Raw genomic sequence first — 26,199 nt, 5'->3', positions numbered from 1 at the left:
TTTTAATCTTAAAAACAATCCTATGAGGAAGTGAGTACACTATCCCCATTTTACAGCTGAGGTGACTGAAGCTTAGAGGTGGAGTAATTTGCTCAAGGTCCTAGAACAAGTTAGTGCTGAAGCCGGGATCTAAGCCAGGCTGGCCGGCCCCAGAGTCCATACCTCTTAATATCTGGTTTATTTCCTCCTTTTGCTAATCCACTGTAACACAACATCAGCTCTTAGAACACTTGAATACTGGTTGTTTAACTTTCATCTCACCCACTGCAACTTAATCCCGGTTCTTCTTGACCTGACCACATGGAAGGAGGGAACAGCTAGCAGCCACATTTCCCAAAATAACGCTTTTTGACTCAAAGAAAACAAATCCCCGCTCTTTTACATGTTCTCATGTCCAGGCTAAATATTCAGTTTTCCTCCTTAAGCCTCATAACATAAACCTTTAATAAAACAGTCCCCTCTTGCTCTCCAGCCCTTCTGGATCGCTGAATCTGCCTTCCAACAGTGCCTGACTGCGGATGGTGAGGTTTCTTCTTGGCTGCCAAGCATGTACAAGTGTCTGATTGCCATTTTTCTCCCTTTCTTTTGTTAAATAATGGTCAACTCCAAAGCCTCCCGTGCCAGTACTAAATCAACCGCAGGGACATTGGCAGAGCCAAAGGCTTGTCACTGCCTGAGGATGGCTGGGTCTGAGCAGTTCCTGCCTGTACTGGACATTTCAGATTCCTAACTCCTGTGGCCCTCTGACAAAGGGCAGGGGGGAGTGCGGTGGGGGGATGGGGGGGGCAGAAGTAGCTGCTATGTTTTCTTTTTGGAGGGTGTTAATTTTTACCAGCTCCCTAATGACCTGAGCTGAATGGAGAGCTAGTCTAGGGGGAGCTGTGGGGAGGAATAAGAGCCAGGACGAAAGGTAGGGATGAAAAGGGAGACTGACACACCCAGAATTAGCAGCAAGTCTAGTTCCTGTTTCTTAAATGACCTTAACCTATTGTTGATTCTGGTGCAGGAAACAGCTCTATGACTTCATAATATATAAATGTGTTTCCTCTTGTAAACATAAATTATAGTTACCAGTGAGATAACATTTAGAAAAACTTTTTAGATACATTGAATCTTTCTCTGTGAAAAAAGATGGGCTTAAATTGTCTCCTCAAAGCAGAAAAATAAGAGATATGACAGATGGGAAATCAAAGAGTAGCCACGTGCTTCTCCACTATGTCAGATCTAATCTGACCCACACCTAAGCAAGGCTTCGCCTGGACTATAGGCACCTTGTTTGCTAGTCTATCATTTTCTGCTAACCCGAACTCCAGGAACATTTGAAATAAGGGTTTCTGGACTCCGTCAGCCGAGGGTACTGAGGAGCCAAAAAAAAGAAGAAGAAAAAAAGAAAACATTTGCTTGGAAACAGAGAAATGTTCAACTTTGGGGAAAAAATCACAATTTTCACTCAGATAATTACTAATGTGGAAATACAGAAGACTTCTCAGAAAGGACAAAGCGACATTAGGTTGGGAGGGACAAAGACTGAGTGGCAAACAAATGACCAGCAGATTGGGAAGGGCTGCAGTAAAATGATTCAGTATTTGTTATTATAGAAAAAGACCAGTACACACACAAAACCCAGAGTGAAACAGGCTTGGTTCTGCGGGTTTCCAAAAACTAAAGAGAAAACAGGAAATTAATAACAGAAACACATTTAAAACACCAGCTAAACATCTCTTTCCAAAAGGCACACTGATGTCAAAAGCCCAAAGTACTTTTTAGTACGGTTCCTATTTGGCTACTGCAATTTTACAGGTTTGAATTAGTAACAGAAAAGGGAGTAATTGGGCAAAATGGATTATTTTTAACACCAAAAAAGTCAGTGAAAATACAGTCTCCTTTACTGCAGAATGGCATTCATTTAAACTAAAACAGATAACTTAAAAATCTAATTTTCAGACAAATGTTTAAGTGAATTTAATACCTTAATTTGTAAACACTCAACAGAGCAATCATGGCTGAGCTTCAAACTCACCTTTAGTCCATGAAAAGATAAGTCCAGAAAAAAAGGCAATTTGGAAGGGTTAGCCTAAGGTTATCACCAAACAAATTAATACAGATATGAGGAGGTTACATTTCAATTGTTACTGGAATTCAGCTCGGGGTCACTGTATGCTTGAGAAGGGTTATTTGACAGTATAGAAGGGACTGTATCACCACAGTTATTTAGAAACATCATGTTATTTAAAACATCACTCTGGGACAAAAAAGTTAAATTTATATTATCAGTTCATCAAAATGGAATAATATCCAGATCTCAAAATGGAAGAAAAGGTAGTTTTGGCCCTTTGAAGCATAAGAAATCTAAGTCAGAGAGTTGGCTTTTAAAAAACCCTCAGCATTAGAGGAAAATATTAAAGAAATAAAATATAAGGCATGATACGAAAAAACACATGTAACTTATAAATAACTAATAAGGACCTACTGTATAGCACAGGGAACTAAATAATCTGTAATGACCTATGTGGGAAAAGAATCTAAAAAAGTGCAGATATATGCATATGTATAACTGATTCACTTTGTTGTGCGGTAGAAAGTAACACAACATTGTAAATCAACTATACGCCAATATAATTTTAAAAAAATTACTGAGCTGTACACTTAAAAATGGTTAAGATGGCAAATTTTATGTTCTGTGTATTTTACCACAATAAAAAAAAAAAAACTGGGCGGAGAAAAAGCCACGTGCAGACACTTACAAACCTTTAAGAATAATACCAAATTTCCCCTGGACAAATAAGGCTACAATATGAATTCACAAAAGCAAAAAAACACTAATATTAAGTAAACAACACACAAAAAAGGTTCATTCTCATTAGCAATTAAAGAACAAGAAAGAATAATCATGATGATATTATACTTATTGAATTACCAAAAATCAAAGTGAAAGTATTCACAGCCAATAAACAATAACATATCACTACACACCTACTACAGGAGCTGAAAATCCAAAACACTGAAAACTCCAAATGCTGGTGGGAATGCACAATGGCATAGCAAAATGGTACTCTGGAAGACAGTTTGGCAGTTTCTTACAAAGCTAAACATATTCTCACAATAAGATCCAGAAATCCTAATCCTGGGTATTTCCCCAAATGAGTTGAAAACATATGTCTACAGAAAAACCTGCACGTGGATGTTTATAGCAGCTTTATTCATAACTGCCCCAAACTGGAAGCAATCAAGACATCCTTCAATAAACTGTGGTACACTCATACTATGGAACATTATTCAGCAATAAAAAGAAAAGTTATTAAGTCACGAAAAGACAGAGAGGAACCTTAAAATGCACTTTGCTAAGTCAAAGAAGCCAATCTGAAAAGGTTACATACAGTATCATTCTAATGATATGATATTCTGGAAAAGAAAAAACTTAAGAGACAGTGAAATGATCAGTGGTTGTCAAGGGTGCAGGGGAAGGAGGGGAGGGATGAATAAGCAGAGCATAAGACATTTTCAGAGCAGTGAAACTATTCTGCATAAGTCTATAATGGTGGATACTTGACATTACATACCTGTCAAAATCCAGAGTGTACAAGACAAAGAATGAACCATAATGGAAACTATAGACTTAGTTAATAATAATCCCTCAACATCGGTTCATCAATTGTAGCAGATATACCCCACCAATGTAAGATGCTAACTGGGGGAAACTGGGAGGGTTAGGGTAGGGGGTGCATAAAAAGGGAATACATGGGAACTCTACTTTCTGTTCAGTTTTTCTGTAAACCTAAAACTGCTCTGAGAAATAGTCTATTAATTACAAAAAAAAAAAAAAAAAAAGAAATATCCAACCATCGATGTTGGCAAGGCCAGGAAAAACAGGCGCAAGTGCATTGCTAATGGCACTACCGGGGCTCCAGGTTCTCCAGAGAACAGTCTGCTAATGCTCAACCCCACCAGAAAAGGTTCAGACGCTGAGGTCTAACATTCATCCTGAAAAAGACAGGACAGAAAACAAGAGCTCCTCGGCTACATACCCGCTCTCATTCTGTAAGTGACCTGTTCATTCAAAGCTGAAAGTGTTAGCTGCTCGGTTGTGCCCGATTCTTTGGGACCCCATGGACTAGAGCCCGCCAGGCTCCTCTGTCCGTGGGATTCTCCAGGCAAGAATACTGGAGTGGGTTGTCATTCCCTTCTCCAGGGAACCTGGTTCATTAAGATGGGCTATATCTTGTATTAAAAAAAAAAATTATTATTCATTGCGCCACAAGGCACACAGAATGCAGGATCTTAGTTCCCTGACCAGAGATTGAACCTGTGCCCCCTGCAATGGAAGCACAGAGTCCTAACCTGTCCTAACCACTGGACTGCCAGAGAAGTCCTTATATCTTATATTCTTGTTTAGTTGGTCAGAGACTCTCCTTAAATAGAAACAAAAACATCTAAAATGACACAGGATAAGATGTTTGTGCTTCTAGATGCAGTGAAGGGATTACTCTGCCAGTTATGTTATTTTTCCCTCAAACTTAACTCTTTTGGGATGAAAACAACACACTCCTACTTACTGTTAAACTGCTTATAATTCAAGTTCTTAGAGAGCAAGCATTTCGGCTTAATTAGCACCTTACAAAGAATGTGCCCACAGACACTAAATGAATAACACTACTAGGTCACATAGCTAACTGAGCTCTTTAGCTCAAATTTGAATCCTAAAATCAGCTCCACTTATTGTGGATCAGATCTGATTGAAACTTCTGAGATTGGCTTTGAAATCCTTCATCTACCGCAGAGACACAAGCTCCCTATAAGTTGTTCCTGGCAGAAGAGTAAATGCTGAGTGAAGAAATGAAAGAGGGAGGGAACTGAATCCCACCATCCCAGCTCTTTCTCCAGCCCCAGATAGGATGCCCACTTTTTCCTCACTTGAATTACCATGTTGCCTCATCTATGACATCCACAAAGTTTTCTCCCAGACCCAGTTCAAGAACAAGATTTCCCTGGCCAACACCACACCAGACTGTCAGACCCCAGTCACTTCTTCCGCACTCAGCAATGAAGCTACTACACCAGGTGGCTCGTCTGCAGTGTTCCATGAGGGCATGGATATAGCTCCCTGTCATTGGATCCTCTGTGTCCAGTGCCCAGAACATGGCAGGCATTCACTGGGTATTGCTTTAGTGAAGGAAGGGAGGACTCAGCACCAATAACATTACCCTGTGTAGAGCTCAGCAGTTTCCAATATGCTCTCAGATACACAGATACATTATCTCACTTGCTCTAAGCATTGCTTCATCAGCTCTCACAGCGGGAGGGGCTGAGAAGACAGCTCATTTCTAGTCTAAAGCAGTCACTCTGCAGATGAAGAGACAGAGGCCAGAGCTGCCAGAGGAGTCCCAAAGGATCCCACGGCTACCTGGGGGCAGAGCTGAGTCTCACACCAGAGCCGCCAGTGTTCTTCCACTCTTCTCCTTTGTCTCTGGCCCGGTAACAGTGTTCTTTCAGTCCCCAGAAGGGCAGACATTCACTAACAAGTCAAAGAGACTTGAATATCTAGCTGCTTACTCAATATTTCCATGTCCAAAAACATCTCAAACTTGACATATTCAAAAGTGAATACCTTGGCTCCCTTTCTCACCACGTGCCCTTCTTCCAGGCTCCCCCATTTCAGTAAATGGGAACCCCATTGTTAAACTGCTCAGGCCAAAAATGATGGAGCAATCCTCAACTTCTCTATTTCTTTCACATGCCACTCCCAATCCTTCAGCAAATCCTACTGGCTCCTCTTTCAAAACATATACAGAATTCAAGCCCTTCTCACTCTTCGGCTTTTTACTTTGGGTCCAAGTTACCCACTCTTCTTGCCTGGAATATAGCAATAGTTTCCTAATCAGTTTCCTTCCTCCCACTCTTGCCCACTACAACTTATTCTCAACATAGCAGCCAGAATGATCCTTTATGTCAGATCATGTCACTTATGTGTCTCAAACCATCCCAATGGCTCCCATCTCACTCACAATTCACAAAAAATCCAAGGGCCTTTAAGGCCTAATATGATTTACCACAAATCTACTACCACCCACATCTCTTGCTATGTTTCTCCTCTTTCCCCCTACTGTAGTCATAATGACTGGTGTCCTCAAGTTTCTTGAACATACTAGGCATACTCTTGCCTCAGGGCCTTTGCACTTGCTGTCTGACAGCAGAGGGAATATACTTCCCTCAGATAAATGCCTGGCTCACCCCTTAACTTCCTCTCGGTCTTTGCTTAGATGTTACCCTTTCAGTGAGACCTTCCTTGACCACCCTAATAAAATTTAATACCCTGACTTCTAGTACTCTTTATCTTCCTTCTCTGCTTAATTTTCTCAACATATATTTCACTTGTTTATCATATGCTTCTGCTTCACCCCAACAGGTGAGCTCCTTAAATCCTGGAGCTTTGTTTTATTCACTACTTTATCCCCAGGTACTAGAAAAGTACCTGGCTTCTAGCAGATATTCAGCAAACATTAGTGGAATGAATGAATAAGTAAATGAATGAATGAAAGAACATCCTTACCTTTAGAATCTCCCAGTAATCTAAAGGGTTCAAGCCAGAAGGGGAAGACCCTGGTTGAGCTCTGACCTCTCCCTCACTCCCCACACAGCTTCTCCTTCTTCTTAGGTTCAGCCCAGTCCCTTACTACAAGAAATTACGTCTGGGCTGGGAAGCAAGGCAGGACCAGGGCGACAGGTGCTTGTTGCCAGGATGGTACAATTCTGCATAGTGCTAATTTTTGGCTCTGGCATCCTGATACCTCATAAACAGAAGAGGTCAAAAATAGGTTGGGACTAAATAGTAGTACTGACTAAGTTTAACAGCAACTCATCTGCTTTGAAATATCTTTCAAGGAACAGTGCTAAACTTGCATGTGTTCACCCAGCTGTCCTCTTCTTTTTTCTCAAACATGGATCTTTATTATGGATTTCAAATATGCATAATAGTAGAAAGAACAGTATAATGAACTCCATGAACCCATTACCCAAATTCAACTATTACCAACATTATTTCAATTTGGTTTCTTCTATTCTCTGTCTCTGCAATCCCCACTAAATATTTCATGAAGCTGTTTTCTTGAGAACTGATCTACATATGACAGACTCTGGTCTTGTTAACACTGTATTCCAGCAACTATGTCAACCAATTTCTCTAGTCTTACCAGAAATACAGTTTAAAAAAAAAAAGGCACTTACACCCATTCTCTCACCAAAGCAATGACTAAAAGAGGAAGAAGTATCTAAATTCCAGACTGTTTAAATCAAGGAACTTGCCAATTATCATGTTTGGAGGGATTTGGGGAGAAGGGTTTTGTAGCTACAAAATAGATGTAGACATGAGCTGTCTTCACTTGTTTGTATCTGAGGCAGAATTTCTGAATGAGCTTGTTCAATCCAGTAAGTATTTACTGACTACCTGCTACATATGAGGGACAGGATTGAGATGACAGAAGATAAGAAAACCCAGCCTCTGTTCTTAAGGAAATCACAGTGAGGGGTGGAGGATGGATGTTGGGTGAGAAGAGTATAGTAGGAATAACTAACATCCAAGGCAGAATACATTCTGTAGTCTGAGAGGTTAAACAAACCCAAGGCGAAAGTTCCTTTTAAAAAAATCAATCCACAGAATTTGCAGACCCCAAGATTGACCTCTTCCTTAACTCTAATTCTGCCCTCTGCTGAATTTATTGCTATACAGCCAATACCTATGGGATCAGAGAATTCAGTGACCCACAGAATAGACTTTCGGAAGTGGATCTTTCACGTCACGTGTTGCTACTCACCATCCAGTCTTCTGGTGGCAGAGGACTGACTGGAAGGTCCTCCTGGGGTTTGGTACCTCAGTGCCGACACTCAAAGTGTTCCTACTCTGAGAGCACATACAGCAAGCAGCTTCATAAACACCAGAGACTGTGTCAAGGAGACATGGTAGATGGATTCAGAAGGACTTCCAAGAACTCTCTCCTGGCTACCTAAAGGATTGTGACCTTAGTGATCTATTATCAGAAGAGTGCAGCTCTTTGGACAAACCAATGAGGTTTGGTTGGCCAGGTTGTGTAGGAAGGAGAAAGTGCATGGTCATTCATATGCCCCTGGAATTAGAGATGCACAGGAGAGTGGAAGAAGGGCAGAATTAAGATGGAAGAAAGGTTTACATCATCATCAATGTCACCAAGATTGGTGAGGTGAGGATGCATGAGAGAAAAAGAGTAAGGTAGGAAAAAGGCACTGTGAGACTGGACGGGGCACAGGAATAGGGATAAGGAAAGGGATGATTCTGGTTTGAAAAGAACATCACTGATGGAAGTGAGAAAGATGCCACAAGATCCAAGAATCTTGAGAGGCAGGATCTCACAAGATACTGAACAGGGTGTGAAAAGGAGGGACCTTAGAATGGGAGGGTGTACAGATTATGAAGGATGGGTTCCCACTGGAATGGAAGGGGGTCACTTCACTGAAGCTGGAAGTGGTCACTAGATAAAGGTTTTGGGTAATAGGATGCAGCTATGGATGGCAGAAAGGAGGCAGCTGGAACACTCATAAGAGATTGGAGATCTCATTTATATGAATTCCTGGGGGTAAGCAGACCTAGGATGAGAGGATTTGGGGTAAAGTGCCAGTGAATGGGAGACACCTTAGGATAAGTGGGAGCTCCAAGAACTCATAGGGTGAGAGGATATTTGGACAAAGGATAGAGGTACTAAGGTGCAGGGATCTCAGGACACATGGGGTCAGAAGTTATGAATAATGGGTTGAGGAACTCACCAAGCCATGGGGCAAAGGTTAATATTAATAGAAACCTTGGAGGTTATGGCAAGTGTTGGTGTTGGGCTTAGGATTAATAGAAAATAAGCAACAAGGGGCTGAGGGTAACCTGGAAAACCAGGTAGGTTTAGGAGCAAGAGAAGCTACGGATCAAAAGAGTTTTGAAGATCATTGGTTCAGATGCCAGCTCTACTACTCATCTGTGTGAGTTTCAGGTTCATCATTTGTTTAAAACTAAACCAAAACAAACAAAATATGGGAAACGTGGTAGACGTAGGAAGAATCACGTCTGTCTTGAGGTTGTGAAGGGAAAACTTAATTTACACATACAAAGTGTGGTACACAGTAGGTGCTCAGCACTAAGTGCTAATCGTCATTAAGGAGATACCAGTCAAGAGCCAAGGAAATGAGGAGGCCATAGGAGACATAAGAGGACAGGGATTCCAAGAGTTCAGGCGTACAAAGATAATGCAAAGTGTGGGCCCTGCATTCATTATCTGCTGACTCCCTAGCACCCAGGATGGAGTTAAGACCCATAAGAGCTTCTCAGCATATACTTAAGGGCTCCCTTAGGCTAGGTTTGGTGCCTTGAATACATTACCTCAAGCACTACCGTTATCCTCCTGGAGGAGAGGTGACAACTGAAGCTAAAAGATATGCCCAAGGCAGCATAGCTTAAGGGCCAGAGTCAAACCAGAGCAGGTCTTTAATCACATCAATACCCCAAGCTGAAGCACTCTTATCCTGCTTTGCAAACATGTTAACTGATGAGGCTTGATCAAGGGAAATGGGTACAGCCTATTGTGTAGGGGGTCACAGGAGTGAAGGAATAAGGTTAAGAAATGAGTGGACCCTGGGGTGAGGTTACAACAGTAAACTTCTAGCTAGTAATACAAAAACGATTGCAAACAAATATTATCTTGATTGACAATTGTAGAACTTCACAGCTGGAAGGAAACTGAGGTCATTTAACCCAACCTTATCATAATAGAGATGAGAGACTGAGGTCCAGAGAGAGGAAAGGACTTCTAGTGGCAGAGCTAGGACTTGAATCTGGGACCACATACTCAATTCAGATTCTCTGATGCCTCAACTACGTCTACTTCATATTCATCTCTATAATTTCCTGGGCACCAGCTCCATGCTAGGGCACTTGTTTAGTCATGTGCTGGTTGACACTGGGGGTCTGGAGTGCTGAGAGCCACATCAGTGGAGGTGACTTTAGGATGAAGGGGGAACATGGAATGAGGATCATGAAGTTACAGGGAAAAGAATGGCTTATCAGATATTGAGGGTTATATGGAAGATGACTGGGTGAGAAACTATTTTAGATGGCTGAGTTTAGGAGTTACCAGAAAAGGTTTGAGGGGAGTCACCAAGTTTGCAGGGGGGGTGGGGTGGGGAATACAGGGTAGAACTGGACGGGTTACCAGAGTAGGGAGTCAGTAAGGTTTGAGGGGATGTGGGGATGTCGGGTCGTCAGTCACTGGTGGAGAGCTGGGGGAGTCACTGTGTTGGTGGGTCTCTGGGCAGTGCTGGGAAAGTTCCTGGATTGGCAGAGTCCATGAGTAAGATGTGAGGATTACCTGGTGAGGTTTTAGGGTCAGTGGGTGGGGGGTCAGAGGTGGGGGCGGGCGCAGTCACATGGTGGGGTGTGGGAGTCACGGGGCAGGAGTCGCAGGGCGGAATTGGGGGGGCAGGGATGGGGGCCGGGACCCGAGGTGCGGGAGGGCCAGGCCGCCGACCAGCCGTCGAGTGGGCACGCCAGGCTCGGGACCTTCCCGGGACCCTGCGCCCGCCCGGCCTCCCACCTGGGCACGGTGGACCCACTCTTCCCCCAGCCACCAACCTGACAGCCCCCGAGGGCGACTCCGCCGACAGACCGCCATGCACCGGGCCCCGCCACCAGCGCCGGCCCCGCAACCCGCCTGCGCCATAGCCCGCCCGCCCGCGAGCCGCTTGCCTCGCGCGATATCCAGGTTCCAGGGCCGCCGCACTTTTCCTCTCCTCTCGGCGGGCCTCCACCGGGCCCCGGAACCCGTATAGAAAATACAGGGCAGGCTCCACCCCGCACCCCGAGCCGCAGCGGCCGCCGTCTCACTTATCCCGGTTCCCGGGCCGCCGGAGCCCGGGCGGCCGGGGTCTCGAACGTTGCCCCTCAGAGCCCCGCCCCGCCCCGCGAGCCGGGTGACGCGCCGCCCGCCAGGCTGAGCGCCCGGGGAGGGCGTGATGACGTCACGACGCCCCGGTCAGGGCCTGGGCGCGGCTCGCGAGCCGGGTCGTCTCTATAGCAATAAGGAGCCGCCACCTGTTCCTGAAGAGGGGACTCGGTCCACCTGAGGCCTGAGGCGGGCGCGGGGAGGAGTCCGAGGCCCCGCGGGCTCTGCGCCGTCCCGTCGGCCGCCCGCGGGCGTGAAGGTGCGCTCCTGGTGCCGGGGAGGGCCGGAGGGGCAGATTGTGAGGGAAGCCGTGCCTCTCCTCAGGGCTCAAAGCCGCCAGGCGGCCTCCTGCGCCTTTTAGGGTCCTGAGGCGCTTTGCTGTGCGCAGTCCGCACGCACTGCCTGCGATCTTCGACCCACCCCCTGAAGGAAGCAACTGCAGGTATTACTAGCGCCTTATTGAAAGGGACGACGTCGAGGAGCCGTGAGGGACTCGCCTGTTTAGGGAGTGCGCCCTGACGGCCCTCTCGGGTTCTCTCACCGTCATTCCCCCGTCAGTCCCACCCCCAGCCTCAAAACCAGCTACTATTGACTCTCGTCGGTTCGTTTCGGGGTGAACAAAGCCAGGCCCTTTTACGGTTTCCCCCTCTCACCAGGAGGGACTGTGATTGGAGAATTTTCAGACAAAGTAAAAGAGAGTGAGCTTTTGGTAAAAATAAATAAAAGAGAGAAGTTAGATGAGGAACTGGTAAAGGTTGCCTCTTAGAAGAGGAATTGGGTGACTAGAGGAAGGAGGTGAGAAGCTTTACCCTCTCTGCCCTTTTAGACTTTAACTCGTTTTCTTTTGTCTCCTCTCTCCCCTCCCCCCCAAAAAAAATTTAACTAAAAAAAATTTTTTTTGAAGGGAGTGTTCCAATAGAAACGTTTACAAAGTACTGTGTTTGGGGTCTGTGGTAGCGAAAGATGCCATAGGAGGCATGGGTGATTCCTCTCTTCCCTTGTCTGTACAAAGCTTAACCGCAAAGCCTCCCTTTCAGTTTTAGATATTCTCTGTTCCTCATCTTACTAGTTTGGGCACCAGTTTATAGTTCTCATCAAGTTCTCAGCTTAGGGGGGCAGTGAGTGACAATTGATGGCCTATTCTTGTGGTTAATAATTAATCCTTTCTATGTGCTGTGTGCTCAGTTGCTTCACTCATATCCGACTGTTTGAGACCCTGTGAGGGTCAGAGGAGCCAGCCAGGCTCCTCTGTCCATGGGATTCTCCAGGCAAGGGTACTGGATTGGGTGGCTGTGCCCTCCTCCAGGGGATCTTCCGACCCAGGGATCAAACACCTGTCTCTTATCTCCTGCACTGGCAGGCGGATTCTTTACCACTAGCACCACCTGGCAAGCCCCAATCCTTTCTATACCTCCTGGTACAGAAATAAGCAGCCTGACCTTTAAGGTGCTCCCTCTCTGTTCCTTTTTGGTGGAAGTTTGACAAGTTATTTTATTGTTACCTAGATAGAGAATATAGTAGCTTGACCTGTAGCATAAACTTCTGGATAGACATAGAGCAGAGACTAATACTCAGGTGTCCTAATTTGTACCTCCACCACCTTTTTCCATTATAAAAAATACATCTATCCTTTCTCATATTCCTTGCAGATCCTAATCTGATTGGTAATCACCTCTCCTCTTACACAACAAAAACTCTGGGAAACCAGTGTCTGAATTTGAAGTATTAAGATTCTGATGGTGGGTAATTTCAGGTACTCAGGAGAACTGGGGAGGAATATAATTTGGAATGCAGGATTGAAGATCATTTCTAGCAGCTTCTGTCCTACCTTTGAACCCCATCTCCACAATATACCGTATAGGCTGGTGGTCTTCAAACATTTTTTAAAATGGACTCCATAAAAGAATTTTAAAGAACTATGTACCTCCTTGTTCATTCCTAAGTTGACACCTAAATTTTCCATCATATAAACACTTGTAGAGGATATAATTTCTGACTCACTGCAAATTTTTATGTTTTAAATTGAAACCATTATATCATTCTTAAATGTATCTAGTGGACTCCAAATACCCTAAGTATTTGATGCCCACCAGCATCCATTTAATAATATATGAACAAGTTCTTTAACAGCAATTTTAGATGGTTCCCTTTATTTACAATTTATTTAAACTTTATATGATTCCTTTTCTTATTGATCTCCTAATTCACTTCCCCTAGAAATTTATCCTAATTAGTATATTTGTATGCATTAAAGTCTTTTATTGATCATTTACCTTCTTTGCAACAAAATTGAGTATATATTTAAGTTTGTTGCTTATGACCATAGGCTTTGTTGTAAAATTTCTTGTGAATCAGATTGTTAGTACACAATTTATTAAGCAACATAAATATATTACACATTTTTATAACTTGTGAAACTGAAAAAAGTACAATTTTTATTTTAAATGTGTTTGTTAATGAGAAATATGGTGTTTCTCCTCACTTAGTTCAGGTGTTCCTGGACTAATATTACCTAATGGTGGAAGGAGATAAGGTGCAATAACAATTCTCTATGTGTGCTCAGTTATGTCCAACTCTTTGAGAACCAATGGACCATGTAGCCCGCTAGGCTCCTCTGTCCATGGAATTTTCCAGGCAAGAATACTGTAGTAGATTGCCATTTTCTACTCCAGGGGATCATCCTGACCCAGGGATTGAACTCATGTTTCTTGTGTCCCCTGCACTGGCAAGTGAATTCCTTAGTGCTGTGCCAACAGGGAAGCCCAACAATTTTCTACCTGGTTTTTATTTTTATAGACATAAATGTTGAGGAATGTTCACATTGAGAAAGGAAGAGACTGTTAAAATGATATCCCTAAAGCCTTTGAACTACTTCTAAATTACATGCCAACAATCACAATTCCTCATAAGTGTACCATTACCAAATAGACTTCTCCTTTAATTTTATTAAAAGTTTTATTTAATTAAAAGAATTGGAAACCACTGATCTTGCAAAAGGATTTGTTAGTCATTTGAGTATTGATTTCAGTCTTATCAAAATAATTATGTCATCTTTTCACTCAGAGGCAGCTAGTTAATCAGATACTGATTTTCATACTTCTTTGTCAATACAATTTTTTGGATGAAATTCTTTTTTCTTTAAGGTATTCAAATATGTCTCAAGTTTTATTAAGATCCTCTATAAAAACATTTATTCACTCCTGAAAATTGAAACAGCACATCAAAAATTGTTATTACAATGCTTTGGCCAAGCCAACCAATGTTTCCTTTACATTCCTTCCACAAGTTAATTTGTTTCAAATTCTTGATACTGAGTTTCATCTTACAGGGAACTTCAGGCTTATGAAACAGGCATTACCTGAGACTTATTAGTATTTCTTTGTGTCAAATCAAAGTGGAACTAAAGTATATTCAAATCATTTCAAATACAAGCTACATAGATTCCTCATAAATTAACCATATTAAGGTAGAAGGAAATGCAAGAAAAAAAGACCAACGTATAATATCAGTTCAATTCAGTTCAGTCGCTCAGTTGTGTCCGACTCTTTGCCACCCCATTGCCACCCCATGAATTGCAGCACGCGAGGCCTCCCTGTCTATCACCAACTCCTGGAGTTTACTCAAACCCATGTCCATCGAGTCAATGATGCCATCCAGCCATCTCATCCTCTGTTGTTCCATTCTCCTCCTGCCCCCAATCCCTCTCAGTGTCAGGGTCTTTTCCAGTGAGTCAACTCTTCACATGAGGTGGCCAAAGTACTGGAGTTTCAGCTTCAGCATCAGTCCTTCCAATAAACACCCAGGACTGATCTCCTTTAGGATGGACTGGTTGGCTCTCCTTGCAGTCCAAGGGACTCTCACGAGCCTTCTCCAACACCACAGTTCAAAAGCATCAATTTTTCAGCCCTCAGCTTTCTTCACAGTCCAGCTCTCACATCCATACATGACCACTGGAAAAACCATAGCCTTGACCAGATGGACCTTTGTTGGCAATGTCTCTGCTTTTTAATATGCTATCTAGGTTGGTCATAACTTTCCTTCCAAGGGGTAAGCGTCTTAATTTCATATAGGTTATCAAAATACTGGTAGTCTTTCCCAAGCTGCTTCATAATGATCCTAAAATTACCAGCAAGAAAAAATAATACAGAAACAAGATTTATGACTCATTCAACTCCGTGGCATAATTACTGTATGTTGTGTTGTAATAATTCTCATAATTATCCTTGGAAGGATCTCTGTTAAATCAGCAGTAAGTACAGGTACATTGAAATCTTCGCATTCTTGATTCAGTCTCAATGTCCTCCTCTTGCTATAGCTCTCTTTGGGAGTCAGACCAAGGAACTCCTTTGCCATAGTGAAGTCTAAGAGAGTCAGTCAACCTTTGGATCCTGTATCTCTGCTCACTCAAGTGTCCTCATGCCTCTCCTCTTATTGGTTTTTTCCTCACCAGGAAACTTCCCAATAGGTTGAGGTGGATCTTCTGGTAGATATGACAGTTTGATACCAGGATTGAGAGTCAAGTTACTGAGTCAAGTTCTTTGTTAACATTTCAGAGCATTAAGAGGCAACTGGCATTGCTTAGGAAGCTTCATCCCTCAACATTTTAAGATACTGCAGGGTCCAAGTTGAGTTATCCTCAGATGAATCCATTGGGAGTCTAGTCACAGTTTGAAGCTCCTCCTAGGTCTTTGGGTTCCAGTGGAAGGCGATGCTTTAGGCTCAAATGGCTACCAAGTAACCTAGAAAAACTATCAGTTCAGTTCAGTTCAGTCGCTCACTCGTGTCCAACTCTTTGTGACCCCATGGACCGCAGCACACCTGGCCTCCCTGTCCATCACCAGCTCCCGTAGTTTACTCAAACTCATGTCCATTGAGTCGGTGATGCCATCCAGCCATCTCATCCTCTGTTGTCCCCTTCTCCTCCTGCCTTCAATCTTTCCCAGCATCAGAGTCTTTTCAAATGAGTCAGCTCTTCGCATCAGGTGGCCAAAGTATTGGAGTTTCAGCTTCAACATCAGTCCTTCCAAAGAACATTCAGGACTGATTTCCTTTAGGATGGACTGGTTGGATCTCCTTGCAGTCCAAAGAACTCTCAAGAGTCTTCTCCAACACCACAGTTCAAAAGCTTCAATTCTTCGGTGCTCAGCTTTCTTTACAGTCCAACTCTCACATCCATACATGACTACTGGAAAAACCATAGCCTTGACTAGACAGACCTTTGTTGGCCAAGTAATGTCTCTGCTTTTTAATATGCTGTCTAGGTTGGTCATAACTTTTCTTCCAAGGAGTAAGCATCTTTTAATTTCATGGCTGCAGTCTTTTAAAATCTGCAGTGATTTTGAAGCCCCCCAAAATAAAGTCTGCCACTGTTTCTCCATCTATTTGGCATGAAGTAATGAGACCAGATGCCATGATCTTTGTTTTCTGAATGTTGAGCTTTAAGCCAACTTTTCAGTCTTCTCTTTCACTTTCATCAAGAGGCTCTTTAGTTCTTCTTCACTTTCTGACACAAGGGTGGTGTCATCTGCATATCTGAGGTTATTGATATTTCTCCTGGCAATCTTCATTCCAGCTTGTGCTTCATCCAGCCCAGTGTTTTTCATGATGTACTCTGTATATCAGTTAAATAAGCAGGGTGACAATATACAGCCTTGACGTACTCCTTTTCCTATTTGGAACCAGTCTGTTGTTCCATGTCCAGTTCTAACTGTTCCTGACCTGTATACAGATATCTCAAGAGGCAGGTCAGGTAGTCTGGTATTCCCATCTCTTTCAGAATTTTCCACAGTTTATTGTGATCCACACAGTCAAAGGCTCTGGCATAGTCAATAAAGCAGAAATAGATGTTTTTCAGGAACTCTTTTGCTTTTTCAATGATCCAGCAGATGTTGGCAATTTGCTCTCTGGTTCCTCTGCCTTTTCTAAAACCAGCTTGAACATCTCAAAGTTCATGGTTCACGTATTGTTGAAGCCTGGCTTGGGGAATTTTGAGCATTACTTTGCTAGCATGTGAGATGAGTGCAATTGTGCAGTAGTTTGAACATTCTTTGGCATTGCTTTTCTTAGGGATTGGAATGAAAACTGACCTTTTCCAGAAGAACTATAGAGCTGAGAAAGAGGAATAAAAATCCAGGCTGACACGCTGTGGTGAGAGAAGAATTCACTGGTAAAATTCTTTTATCATTACATGTTTTCAGCATCATTTTATTAAAATATTGAAGTGCAGATTCATATCCATATGGAAAATACCTACCATTTGTAGAACCAGCAAAGCCAGTCTTCATTTCAAATCAGACTTACTTTCTGTTAGGAAAAAGTCTGACTTTATTCTTCCTTTTAAACAAATAATTAATACTCATTTTAAAGAATATTATAAAATCACGGGGAAATAAATTATTAACTCTAGCTTATAAAATAGGTTATTAAAAGTCAGCCATGATTAAAATTATATAGATCTAATATTAATATAAAAACTGTAAAACCAAGATGGTACTTTTTCTCATTGTATAATTTGTAATGATGCCATAAAATGTATAGCTAAATCTGTTAGTTAATTTATTAAATGAGACGTAAGATAGAAGGTGTGTTAGTTAGTCCCTTGGCAAATACAGGTATCCACTTGTGTTGAACTCATGTCTGGCTTTTGGGAACAATTAAAGAATCATGTAACAGAAGAAAGAAAGAACTACAATAATTTTGTTACACTTCATGATCAAACTTACGTATTTAATAAAAAAAGGGTTTTGGTAGGAAATAATGGTTTGAGCAGCTAACAATTTCTTTTTTTTGTTAGCAGGTGGTAGAAAATAGGAAACATTTTCTAAGATGAAATAAGAGTACTGATTGTAATGGGAATATTTTGTTATGAAGCGAAAAAACAACTCCTTCCTTCTACTCCTCAGGTTTTTACACTCTGGGCCATGCATCAAGATTCAGTGTAGGTGAGGGAAACACCTTTCCTTTGTAAAGTAAGACAAGGACTATGGTGAAAGAGGAGCTGGAATGGAGATAGCATGAATATATATATATGCTGGCTGGCTCTCAAACAGATTAGTTTTAGGGAAGATATCTTACAGAAGTTGAGGAACTGGAGTGTTTTTGCTTAAAACTCTCCTCAGATTGATTTCCTTGCCCAGGTATCCCTTGGAAAGTCTTCACATACTTTAGGAAGACTTCCTTGGAAAGTCTTCATGTGCCTCCCTTTAAAAGGATTGCTTGATATAGACAGACCCATACTCCACTGGTCGTGACTATACATTATTCTAGGACATAATTGCAAGTGTCCTAGAGAGGAGGAGTAGGCTTGGTGTGTTTGGAATAGAAGAGGATTAGGAAAGAAGTCAGAGAAGATGACCCCAAGTTGATGTAGTCATTTACTATGATCCATGGATATGGTCCTCAGCTTTGCAATTCTAAAAAGGTGATTCTTGTCAGTCAACACAAAGCTGTGAATCAAACTTACAGGAAGTTAACGTATGAAATAGAATGCCATTGAGTTAATTTATACTCATAATCACCAAGTAAACTGGATTCTCTCTCCTTGTGGCAGATCCATGTGGCAAGATCAGTTGTAATCAGTCTTACATGAGGAATGCAGATCTTGAGCATGGCTATTAGTATCCAGCTATGATAGCCTAATACTCGATGATAGGCACATAATAGGAGCTCAGTAACTGTGGAATAGAATGCACCCATGTGCTTTATAGATGTGTGTTTTTTTAGATGCATAGTTTTTGATTGGGTTGATTTTTCCTTGTTCCTCTTTAATGGCTATATCACGGAACTGTTAAATCCAATAAAATTTCATGTCATGGAACATAATTGCAACAATCATCTCTGAGCCTAGAAATTGAGACTGTTCATTTTTAAGAGATTAGAGATTACTTTCCCAAGACCTATGTACTTATGTTGGTAGTGGCTGAATGATCTGTATTTCAGAATATTGTTTGTGACCAAGAGTGTACTGCATAAAAAGAAAACCTTCGTGACTCTGTGTTGGTACTTTGCTAGAGATGGGACATCTAAACTAGGAAGGTGAACCATGGTTAGATTTTTGTTGTTGTTTTTTATGTGGACCACTTTAAAGTCTTTATTGAATTTGTTACAATATTGCTTTTGTTTTACATTTTGGGTTTTTGGCCCTGAGGCATGTGGGAGCTAAGGGATGGAACCTGCACTGCCTGCATTGAAAAGTGAAGCCGTAACCACTGGACAGCTAGGGAAGTCTTATGGTTAGATTTTGGGGACTATATTATGATGAGCAATGATACTCCAAATTTCTTGCACTCACGATAGTTCTCGATACTGCTTTTTAAAATAGACAAGCCTTTTCAGATTCTAAAATCTTTATGAATAAGAAGGATAAATGAAAAATTGGGGTAAGTCCTGTCTGAAAGCCAGAAGACACATTTTCTCCTCAAAGCTTTTTTCAGCTCTAGGGTAAACTATTGAGACAGGAAAAGATGCCAGACTGAGGAGTTTCATTTAGTATTTTAATAATAATTATAAAAAGGACAATACAAAATCCAAACATTTCTTTTTACAAGTTCAGATACATTTTTTCCCCCAAGTGCAAAATACTCTATAAACTGCATCATTTATTGTTGTGTAGGAGATGTTTACTATATCGGCAGCAGTGGAAGGTAGATATAAATACAAATACTTTGAGATTTCTTCTGCATTAAAAAAGAAAGCCTCCCACATGGTAATGATTATTTTCTGAAACTTAAGTTCAGCTCACACAGAAGAATGTTTTCGGTTTGTCTAAACGGTTATAATCTGTGTTGTCTAGATAAGCTGATAACAGAACTGGGGGTTCTAGTCCCTGTTATCACATATTTTTGTAGAGGGTTCCTAGTCCAAATAATGGCCCAAGGACAGAGTATGCTACCTTTGAGACAAGTCAAATTTAAGGATATCCTTGTGTTGTTTGCTTCCACTTTTCTCTTACAATGCTTAAGAAAGAAGCCAAGCAGGTTAACATTATTTTCTGCTTATGGTCAGTTATACTTTGTCTCCCTTTCTCTAGTTTGAGCCTGTTATATTGAGGTTAAGCAGCAAATACAGAAGTTTCAGCACTCTATGTTTTCTGACATTTTGAGATACGGCCCCCTAATCTCCAGTCACCTCAAACATGTGTATGGAGAGAACTTCTCAGATATGAAAGCTTTCATTAGGTCTAAAGACTAGGGCTATATTACTGAACTTTCAGCAATGAATCTGAGCCTCCAACACCTCAAACTAATCCAGTCCTGAGGGAGTCAGAGCAGTCACAGCTTGATGTCAGCCTCTGGGAATTTGTAGGCCTGGGGCAGGGCAGTTCAAGTCCAGGCTCTGGTCAGTTTTCTCCTGACTTTGTTCCTCAAGGTTTTGGGAATGGGCCTGGCCCAATAATACAAAAAGATGGAGGAAGAGAAGTAAAAAGAGATTGCCATGTTGCTGAAGTTCTAAGTGCCTTTCTGATATGCATCACTTGGTGCTTGGAGCCCTTGAAAGAATGGCTACCCATTCTGAGACTCAAATCAGGACAGGTTTTTGTAATAAGATAAATGAGGCCTCAGTTACGTAGGGTCAATACTGTGACCCTACAAATTCCTCTTGGCTTGTTCCTGAAGGGTTCCCATTTACACCATTCCCTACACTGATAAAAACCTCTTTTTCTGACCTGTAAAGGCCTAGAGAGTCTCTGAAAGTGGACCCCTCCATCTACTAACGCTTTGTTTCATTCCCCTGGGCCTACAGAAGCAACTTTGCCTGGATTCTTAACTCCCAACTTGGACAACCTAAATTATAAATCAAATCTGGTGGACATGAGTAGGTCTTCATCTGGTCTCCAGGATCTGTCTTGACATTAGTTAAGAAGCTTGGTGGTCTGTACTTTCCATACTGTGGAAACCATTTGTAAGGCCCAGAAACCATGGAATAAACGGTTAGAGGAAGTGTGTTTCTGTGTATGGGGTGACGGGAAAGGAAAGGAGAGCAAGGAGCCAGGCCCTGAAGGCATGCATTGGGAAGCACTCTGGCTTTGAGACAGATGCAAAATGGTAGGGAGAGAGGAATCAGAAAGTTATCCTAGCTTCCAGTGGAGAATGAGGATGGTCAAAGTTGGTTAAAGCAATTTTCATGGCATTTCCTGCAAAGTGTGGATCCTTCTCCTAAATGACCTGCTTGGAAGCAACCATTTTGTATCTCTACAGCAGAACCTTCTTTGGCCCAGAGAGACAAAGGCAGCCAGATACTCCACCCCCAGGCCATGGTGTTGGCTAACGAATGTCAGTGGATCTAGCTGTGACATTGGTTACCTACTGCCTAAGGTTGGTGAATGCTACTGACTTGGGGCGGGAGTCGTGGTGGGGCAAAGGGGAGCGCATGCTGGTTCCTTTATTTACCGTTGAGCCTCTTTGAGGAACAATAGCTTGAGATAGTCATTAGAAGTGAGCCTAGGAGTCAACTGTTAGCTTTTGATTGAATAGGGGTACAGCTTTGGGGGAACTAGAAGGAGCAAATGGAAAATAATTTTACAGGCAGCAGTGACTGAAGGTGGAGTGTGTGAAGGATCTGGACTTGGGCATGGACTTGATTCTTCTTCCTTTTGAAAAGCAGTAGTTGAGGAAGCTAGGCTTGAAGTCAGCTCCAAGAGGAAATGGCAGACAGGGGTAGGCAGAATGGCCAAGGTCAGGCAGACAACTCCATGCCTGGCTAACTGTCCTAATCTTGGCTCCCACAGCCTTGTCTCTGGCCTCAGGGCCCTGAGTCAACCTGTCCCCAGGGGTTGGTCCTGGTCCTCTTCCACGCGCACATCAGGGGAAAACCGGATGAGAGCAGGGGAAAGATGGAGGCTTTCCCTACGTGGGGTGGAGAATCACTGACCACTTCCATCGGCCTCTACAATCTTGAGGTCCATGCTGAATCCATGGAGGCACAGGGATGGTGGGATTGGTTTAGCAAACACAGGTCCCTCTCCTTAATGCTCCACCAGGTCCCACACATCAGGTGTCTCTGCTGGCGGAGAAGAGACAGATCAGATGCTCCAGCACTCGAGGCTCATGAGATTCAAAACCTTTTTTCTTCCACTCCAAGCATACACTCTTCTCTCTTGGGCAGCTATAAATAGGGTTGTTCTAATAGAGGAGAAAGAAACAAAAACAAAAAACAAGACCAGAAAACAAAAACCCCTCCCTCTAGTCAACATAGAAAGACTCAAAATGATTGCACTTATTAGATGTGGACAAGGTGGGCAGAAGGCTTGCCACGTGCACACATTCCTCTTGCTGCCCATGGCCTGGGGCCAGAGGTAGGTGGCTGTGGGCTGGCTACAGAGCAGAGTCCTCTTTGGTGGAGCCCACAAGCCATCCAGGACTGCAGGGGAAAGACAACTCTGGGGGCAAGGCCCAGACTGGCTTTTGGTCAGCAGTCATGTTTCTTTAAGGGCAACACTTAGCATGGGGAGTGGGGCTCCCCCAGGGAGCACTCAGGTGGGAGTAAGGGAATGGCTGGGCCAGAGAAGACAAGTAAGAAAAGGGATTAGTGTTTGAGGCTGGCTTCCAATTGTTCTGTAGTCTAGTCCTTTAAAGGACACATTTTCTTTTTGTTTTCTTTTTTGGGCGATGCTTGAAAACTTGGTTTCTGTCCTGCAGAGAGAGTCTGTCTCGGGGAGCAGCAGCGGCATATTCGACATGGTAATTCCTGCTGCTCTTCTTCATTCAGTTGGTGTCCACTAGCCAGTGGTGTGGGCCTTTTGTAAGCCCTCATGCACTGGACCCCAGGCAGACATGGGCCAAGAAGGAGAGGAGCTGCACATAGACAGGAAAGTTGACTGTCTGGGCGGTCCAGGGCTCAAACCAGGTGTCCCAGAGGACGAGTGCTGGCATTAAGCCTGTAAGTCAAAGGCTTCTTTGGCAGAACCCTGGGCTATTAGAATATCCCTGGGGGGCACAGTCAGGGGACATTTTGGCTCCTGACTAGCAAGGCACAACCTCTAACAGCAGAAGCCCCTCCTCCCCCTCCCCCAGTAGACCCACTTCCTTCGTGGGCCTCAAGCACCCTTCTAAGCTGACAGGGCCGAGGACGTGGGCTGGTGAAATGGGCAGTGTGGCTAGTGAGGGGAGTGGGATACCATCCCTCCACCCCTCGGGAGAACACAGCCAGCACTGAATGTCTTTTTCAGGAACATGTAGGAAGTGAGAAAGTAAAGACAAAGAGCGAGGCCAAAGGAGACATGGAAAGGAAGCTAGAGGAACAGAAAGACAGAGCGCTTAGTCTATATGGAGATTTTTTTTTTCCTCTCCAAAAAGAGAGATCAGAAGGAGTCCCTCATCTGAGGGTGGGGGCTTCGAAACCTGGGTCTTGGGCCTGGGGCACTATTTGTAGGGCCTCAGGAAGCTGGAAACTTTGGAGCGGAGCAGCTTGATGAAAGACTTCGGCAGCATCTCCTTGTGCTTCTCTGTGTACTTGAAGTAGTTCTGGGGGTGGGCCAGCACCTCGAAGAAGGCTTTAATGAGCTTCTTGTCCTGCAGAGGATGGCAAGTGGCAATATCAGCATCAGTGTCAGTGGTGGGAAAGAGGACCACCGGCCTCTACCCAGCAGCAGCCCCTCTTGATGCTTAATAGGCATATCCAGAAGTGAACTCTGGATCCCATCCTCCTTAGAATTCTACAACTCAAGTCAGTGGCAGTTCCATCCTTCCATTGCTTAGTCTCAGTCTTTGGAGCCATCCTTGACTCCTCTCTCTTACAACCACAGCAAAACTTGTTGATTCTACCTTTAAATATATACCTTTAAATATATTCGGGGTCCGACTGCTTCTTACTATCTCCACAGCTACCACCCTGTCCAAGACCATCATCTCATTTGGCAATGGCCTCCTAACTGGTCTCCGTACTTCTACCTACTTTTGTCCTTCTACAGGTTGTTCTTTCTCCCTACCCCCAGCAGCAGCAGAATGACTTTCTGTTTTTAATTAGATCATGTCCTTTTTCTATTCTAAACACTTCTCTGGTTTCTTTATGACTTAGTAAAGCTGAATCCCTTGCATGCCCCATCGATGGGATGTGATCTGTGCCCTGTTGTCTTTCCCGTATGCCCCCTTGATTCTTCCTTGCTCTGCTGAGCCACACTGGCCTCAAGGTTCTTGAACATGCTGTATGGCTCCCATGCTCCTGAGCTTGGAATGATCCTCTCTTGATCTTCTAATAGGTAGCCTTTTACCTCATTCAGGTCTCTTCTCAGAGGCCTTTCCTGACCACCCTGTCTGAAACAGCAATATCTTGTGTGGAGAGCCTACTGGGTGCCAAGCACTGTGCATTAGGACTCAGCTCTTCTGGCTTATGAGCTAGTGTTCTTCACATTGCATCAGGAGATTTTTTAAAACAGGAGGTGGAGCTTCCAGCCTCTCATCTCCACTTTAATCAAAATGGTACCTCTGCTTTATGCATTGGAGTTCACAGCGCATTTGAAATAAGGATTCAGATGCTCTAAACATTTTTGAGAAGCATAGCTGAAATATTCTTTGCAGTCAGCCAGTTCTCGGAGATTTTTGTCATTGTGTCTCATTTTGATAATAATAAAAAATTATTTTATTTATCATAAAATAACATTTTTTTGCATTGTAGTTTATGAAGGATAATACTGTGACTAGGACTATAGTTTCTTCAGTAAGATATTCTCAAACTGGGATCCATGGACCTGAGTATCCAGACCACCCTTCAATGTTGGAAACATTTCTTTTCCTTTAAAAGAGGTCTATACTGAATTAACCCTGAGAAACACTGAACAGGAGCACTGTTTTTCTCTGGGAACTGAGGAGGGAGCTCCCTGCCAGGGAAATGCCAAAAGCATCTTTCTAAACCTCAGTTTCCATTTATTTCTTGGTGGAAGAGGCAGAGGACATTTCATCTCCTCATCTTCCCTTTCTCTTCCCCCAGAGTGTAAGACAGTATGGCTGACACTGCAGTCAGATGGGTTTGGGCTCAAATTCCAGCTTTACCACTGGGGCACGTTCTCTAATTCTCTGTGCCTCAGCTTTCTCATTGGTAAAGATGAAAGGCTTTTTATTAGGAATGATGCAAGTACCTACTCCATAGACCTGTTGTGTATATCAAAGAGAATATTCAAGTAAGCACTTAGCATATTGCCTGCCCATTGTTACATGCTCATTAAACACTAGCTGTCATTATTGGTAATATTCACTCGCCTTTAAAATTTCCTGGTGGTTTTCAGATGCATAGAGCCGGCCATCTCGAACAATGTCTTCTACCAGCTGCTCGTAGTCCTCTGAAAAGTCCATGAAGGGGAGGGGCTGATGAGTGAGAACTCTTCCTCCTCCCTTTGAGACCCTGGAACCGCCCCTTCCTCACCCACCTCCCTGGCTTTCCTGCCTTTGCTCACCATCATAGGTAACATAGGGGATCTGGAAGCCACGGGCGCTGTTGGCTTCACTTGTCTTGAAGTTGATCCAGAGCTTCCTAGAGCGGGCTGTGAAGGCGATGGGGCGCTCGTAGGTCTGGCAGGTCTCATAGGTGGTAATGGAGGATGGGGAGGCTGAGAAAGTAAGCAGCAGGTCAGGAGAGAGCAGGGCAAGCTCCCCCAGTCCTCCTAGAGCGAGGACTCGGGCTGACAGAGGCCTCCCTCATATGTGTAGCTCCCCTAGCCCCCTCCATACACATATCCTTTCTCACGGCCCTGGGCTTGTTCTTTGACACCCAGGCACTCACACAGTGTGAAAAATTTAACATTTAAATGGATGGAATTGCAAAAATACTAGAATAGGAAAGTAACACATGTAACACTATTGGAATTCTTAACTCTGCCCTCCATTGGACATGTAGCATTCATTGCTATTTTCCTTTGCTCCCAAGGCCTTACTCATCATTGCCCCAATTCTTTTACCACCAATTTTCTCTCTCCTGCCCCCAACCAGATATGGATTGCCCTTCCCTGGCCCAGCTCTGCAGCCACCCACAGTTCTTTCTCATGACGAGGACGTCCCCACACTCGTCCTCAGATGGCAGGAAGATCTCGGGTACCACGATAAGAATCTTGCGCTTGGGTGGGGGGTTGATGTTCCAGACGCATTCCACACCAGCTGGGTAGTTGCCTGGGTAGTTGGGGGACTCGATATAGCCAGTGAACTCACCCAGCTCCCCACCACACTGGCGATCTGTAGCCAAGCCCAGTGGACAAAGCAAGAAAGAGAAGGGAAATCAGTGGGTAAACAGGTTGGGGAAATTGAAGAGTTCTGAAGTGGAAATC

At 43.4% G+C, this 26,199-nt stretch overlaps 3 protein-coding genes and 1 pseudogene across 13 annotated transcripts in view; 1 reads left to right on the top strand and 3 right to left on the bottom strand.

Moving 5' to 3' along the window:
- Positions 1 to 10,982, bottom strand: part of ZNF76 (zinc finger protein 76) — a 28,262-nt gene extending 17,280 nt beyond the window's left edge. For 2 of the 6 annotated variants that reach the window (XM_061146512.1, XM_061146520.1), the window contains exon 1: positions 10,754 to 10,981. The gene's annotated coding sequence lies outside the window, so the exon portion shown is untranslated. Of the gene's footprint in view, positions 1 to 7,808; positions 7,936 to 10,639 lie in introns of all 6 variants that reach the window. The other 4 variants (XM_061146514.1, XM_061146519.1, XM_061146515.1 and 1 more) reach the window with 4 other exon arrangements.
- A 92-nt stretch (positions 10,983 to 11,074) lies between these two features.
- Positions 11,075 to 26,199, top strand: part of TCP11 (t-complex 11) — a 161,836-nt gene continuing 146,711 nt past the window's right edge. The window contains exons 1-3 of the mRNA XM_061146510.1: positions 11,075 to 11,208; positions 17,016 to 17,115; positions 21,146 to 21,262. The gene's annotated coding sequence lies outside the window, so the exon portion shown is untranslated. The remainder of the gene's footprint in view (positions 11,209 to 17,015; positions 17,116 to 21,145; positions 21,263 to 26,199) is intronic.
- LOC133059018 (developmental pluripotency-associated protein 3-like) lies at positions 15,106 to 15,752 on the bottom strand (annotated as a pseudogene).
- The window catches only part of SCUBE3 (signal peptide, CUB domain and EGF like domain containing 3), a 37,079-nt gene continuing 28,549 nt past the window's right edge, over positions 17,670 to 26,199 (bottom strand). For 3 of the 6 annotated variants that reach the window (XM_061146506.1, XM_061146505.1, XM_061146508.1), the window contains 4 exons: positions 25,910 to 26,107; positions 25,336 to 25,488; positions 25,142 to 25,221; positions 17,670 to 23,458 (listed from right to left, as the gene is read on the bottom strand). In XM_061146506.1, coding sequence (XP_061002489.1) covers positions 23,309 to 23,458; positions 25,142 to 25,221; positions 25,336 to 25,488; positions 25,910 to 26,107 — 581 coding nt within the window. In that variant the 3' untranslated portion in view covers positions 17,670 to 23,308. The remainder of the gene's footprint in view (positions 23,459 to 25,141; positions 25,222 to 25,335; positions 25,489 to 25,909; positions 26,108 to 26,199) is intronic. The other 3 variants (XM_061146504.1, XM_061146509.1, XM_061146507.1) reach the window with 1 other exon arrangement.

This window comes from Dama dama, chromosome 7, assembly GCF_033118175.1.
Source record: "Dama dama isolate Ldn47 chromosome 7, ASM3311817v1, whole genome shotgun sequence".
Lineage (NCBI taxonomy): Eukaryota > Metazoa > Chordata > Mammalia > Artiodactyla > Cervidae > Dama > Dama dama.
The sequence above is the reverse complement of the archived record's forward strand: the minus strand, read 5'-3'. Positions and strand labels throughout refer to the sequence as shown.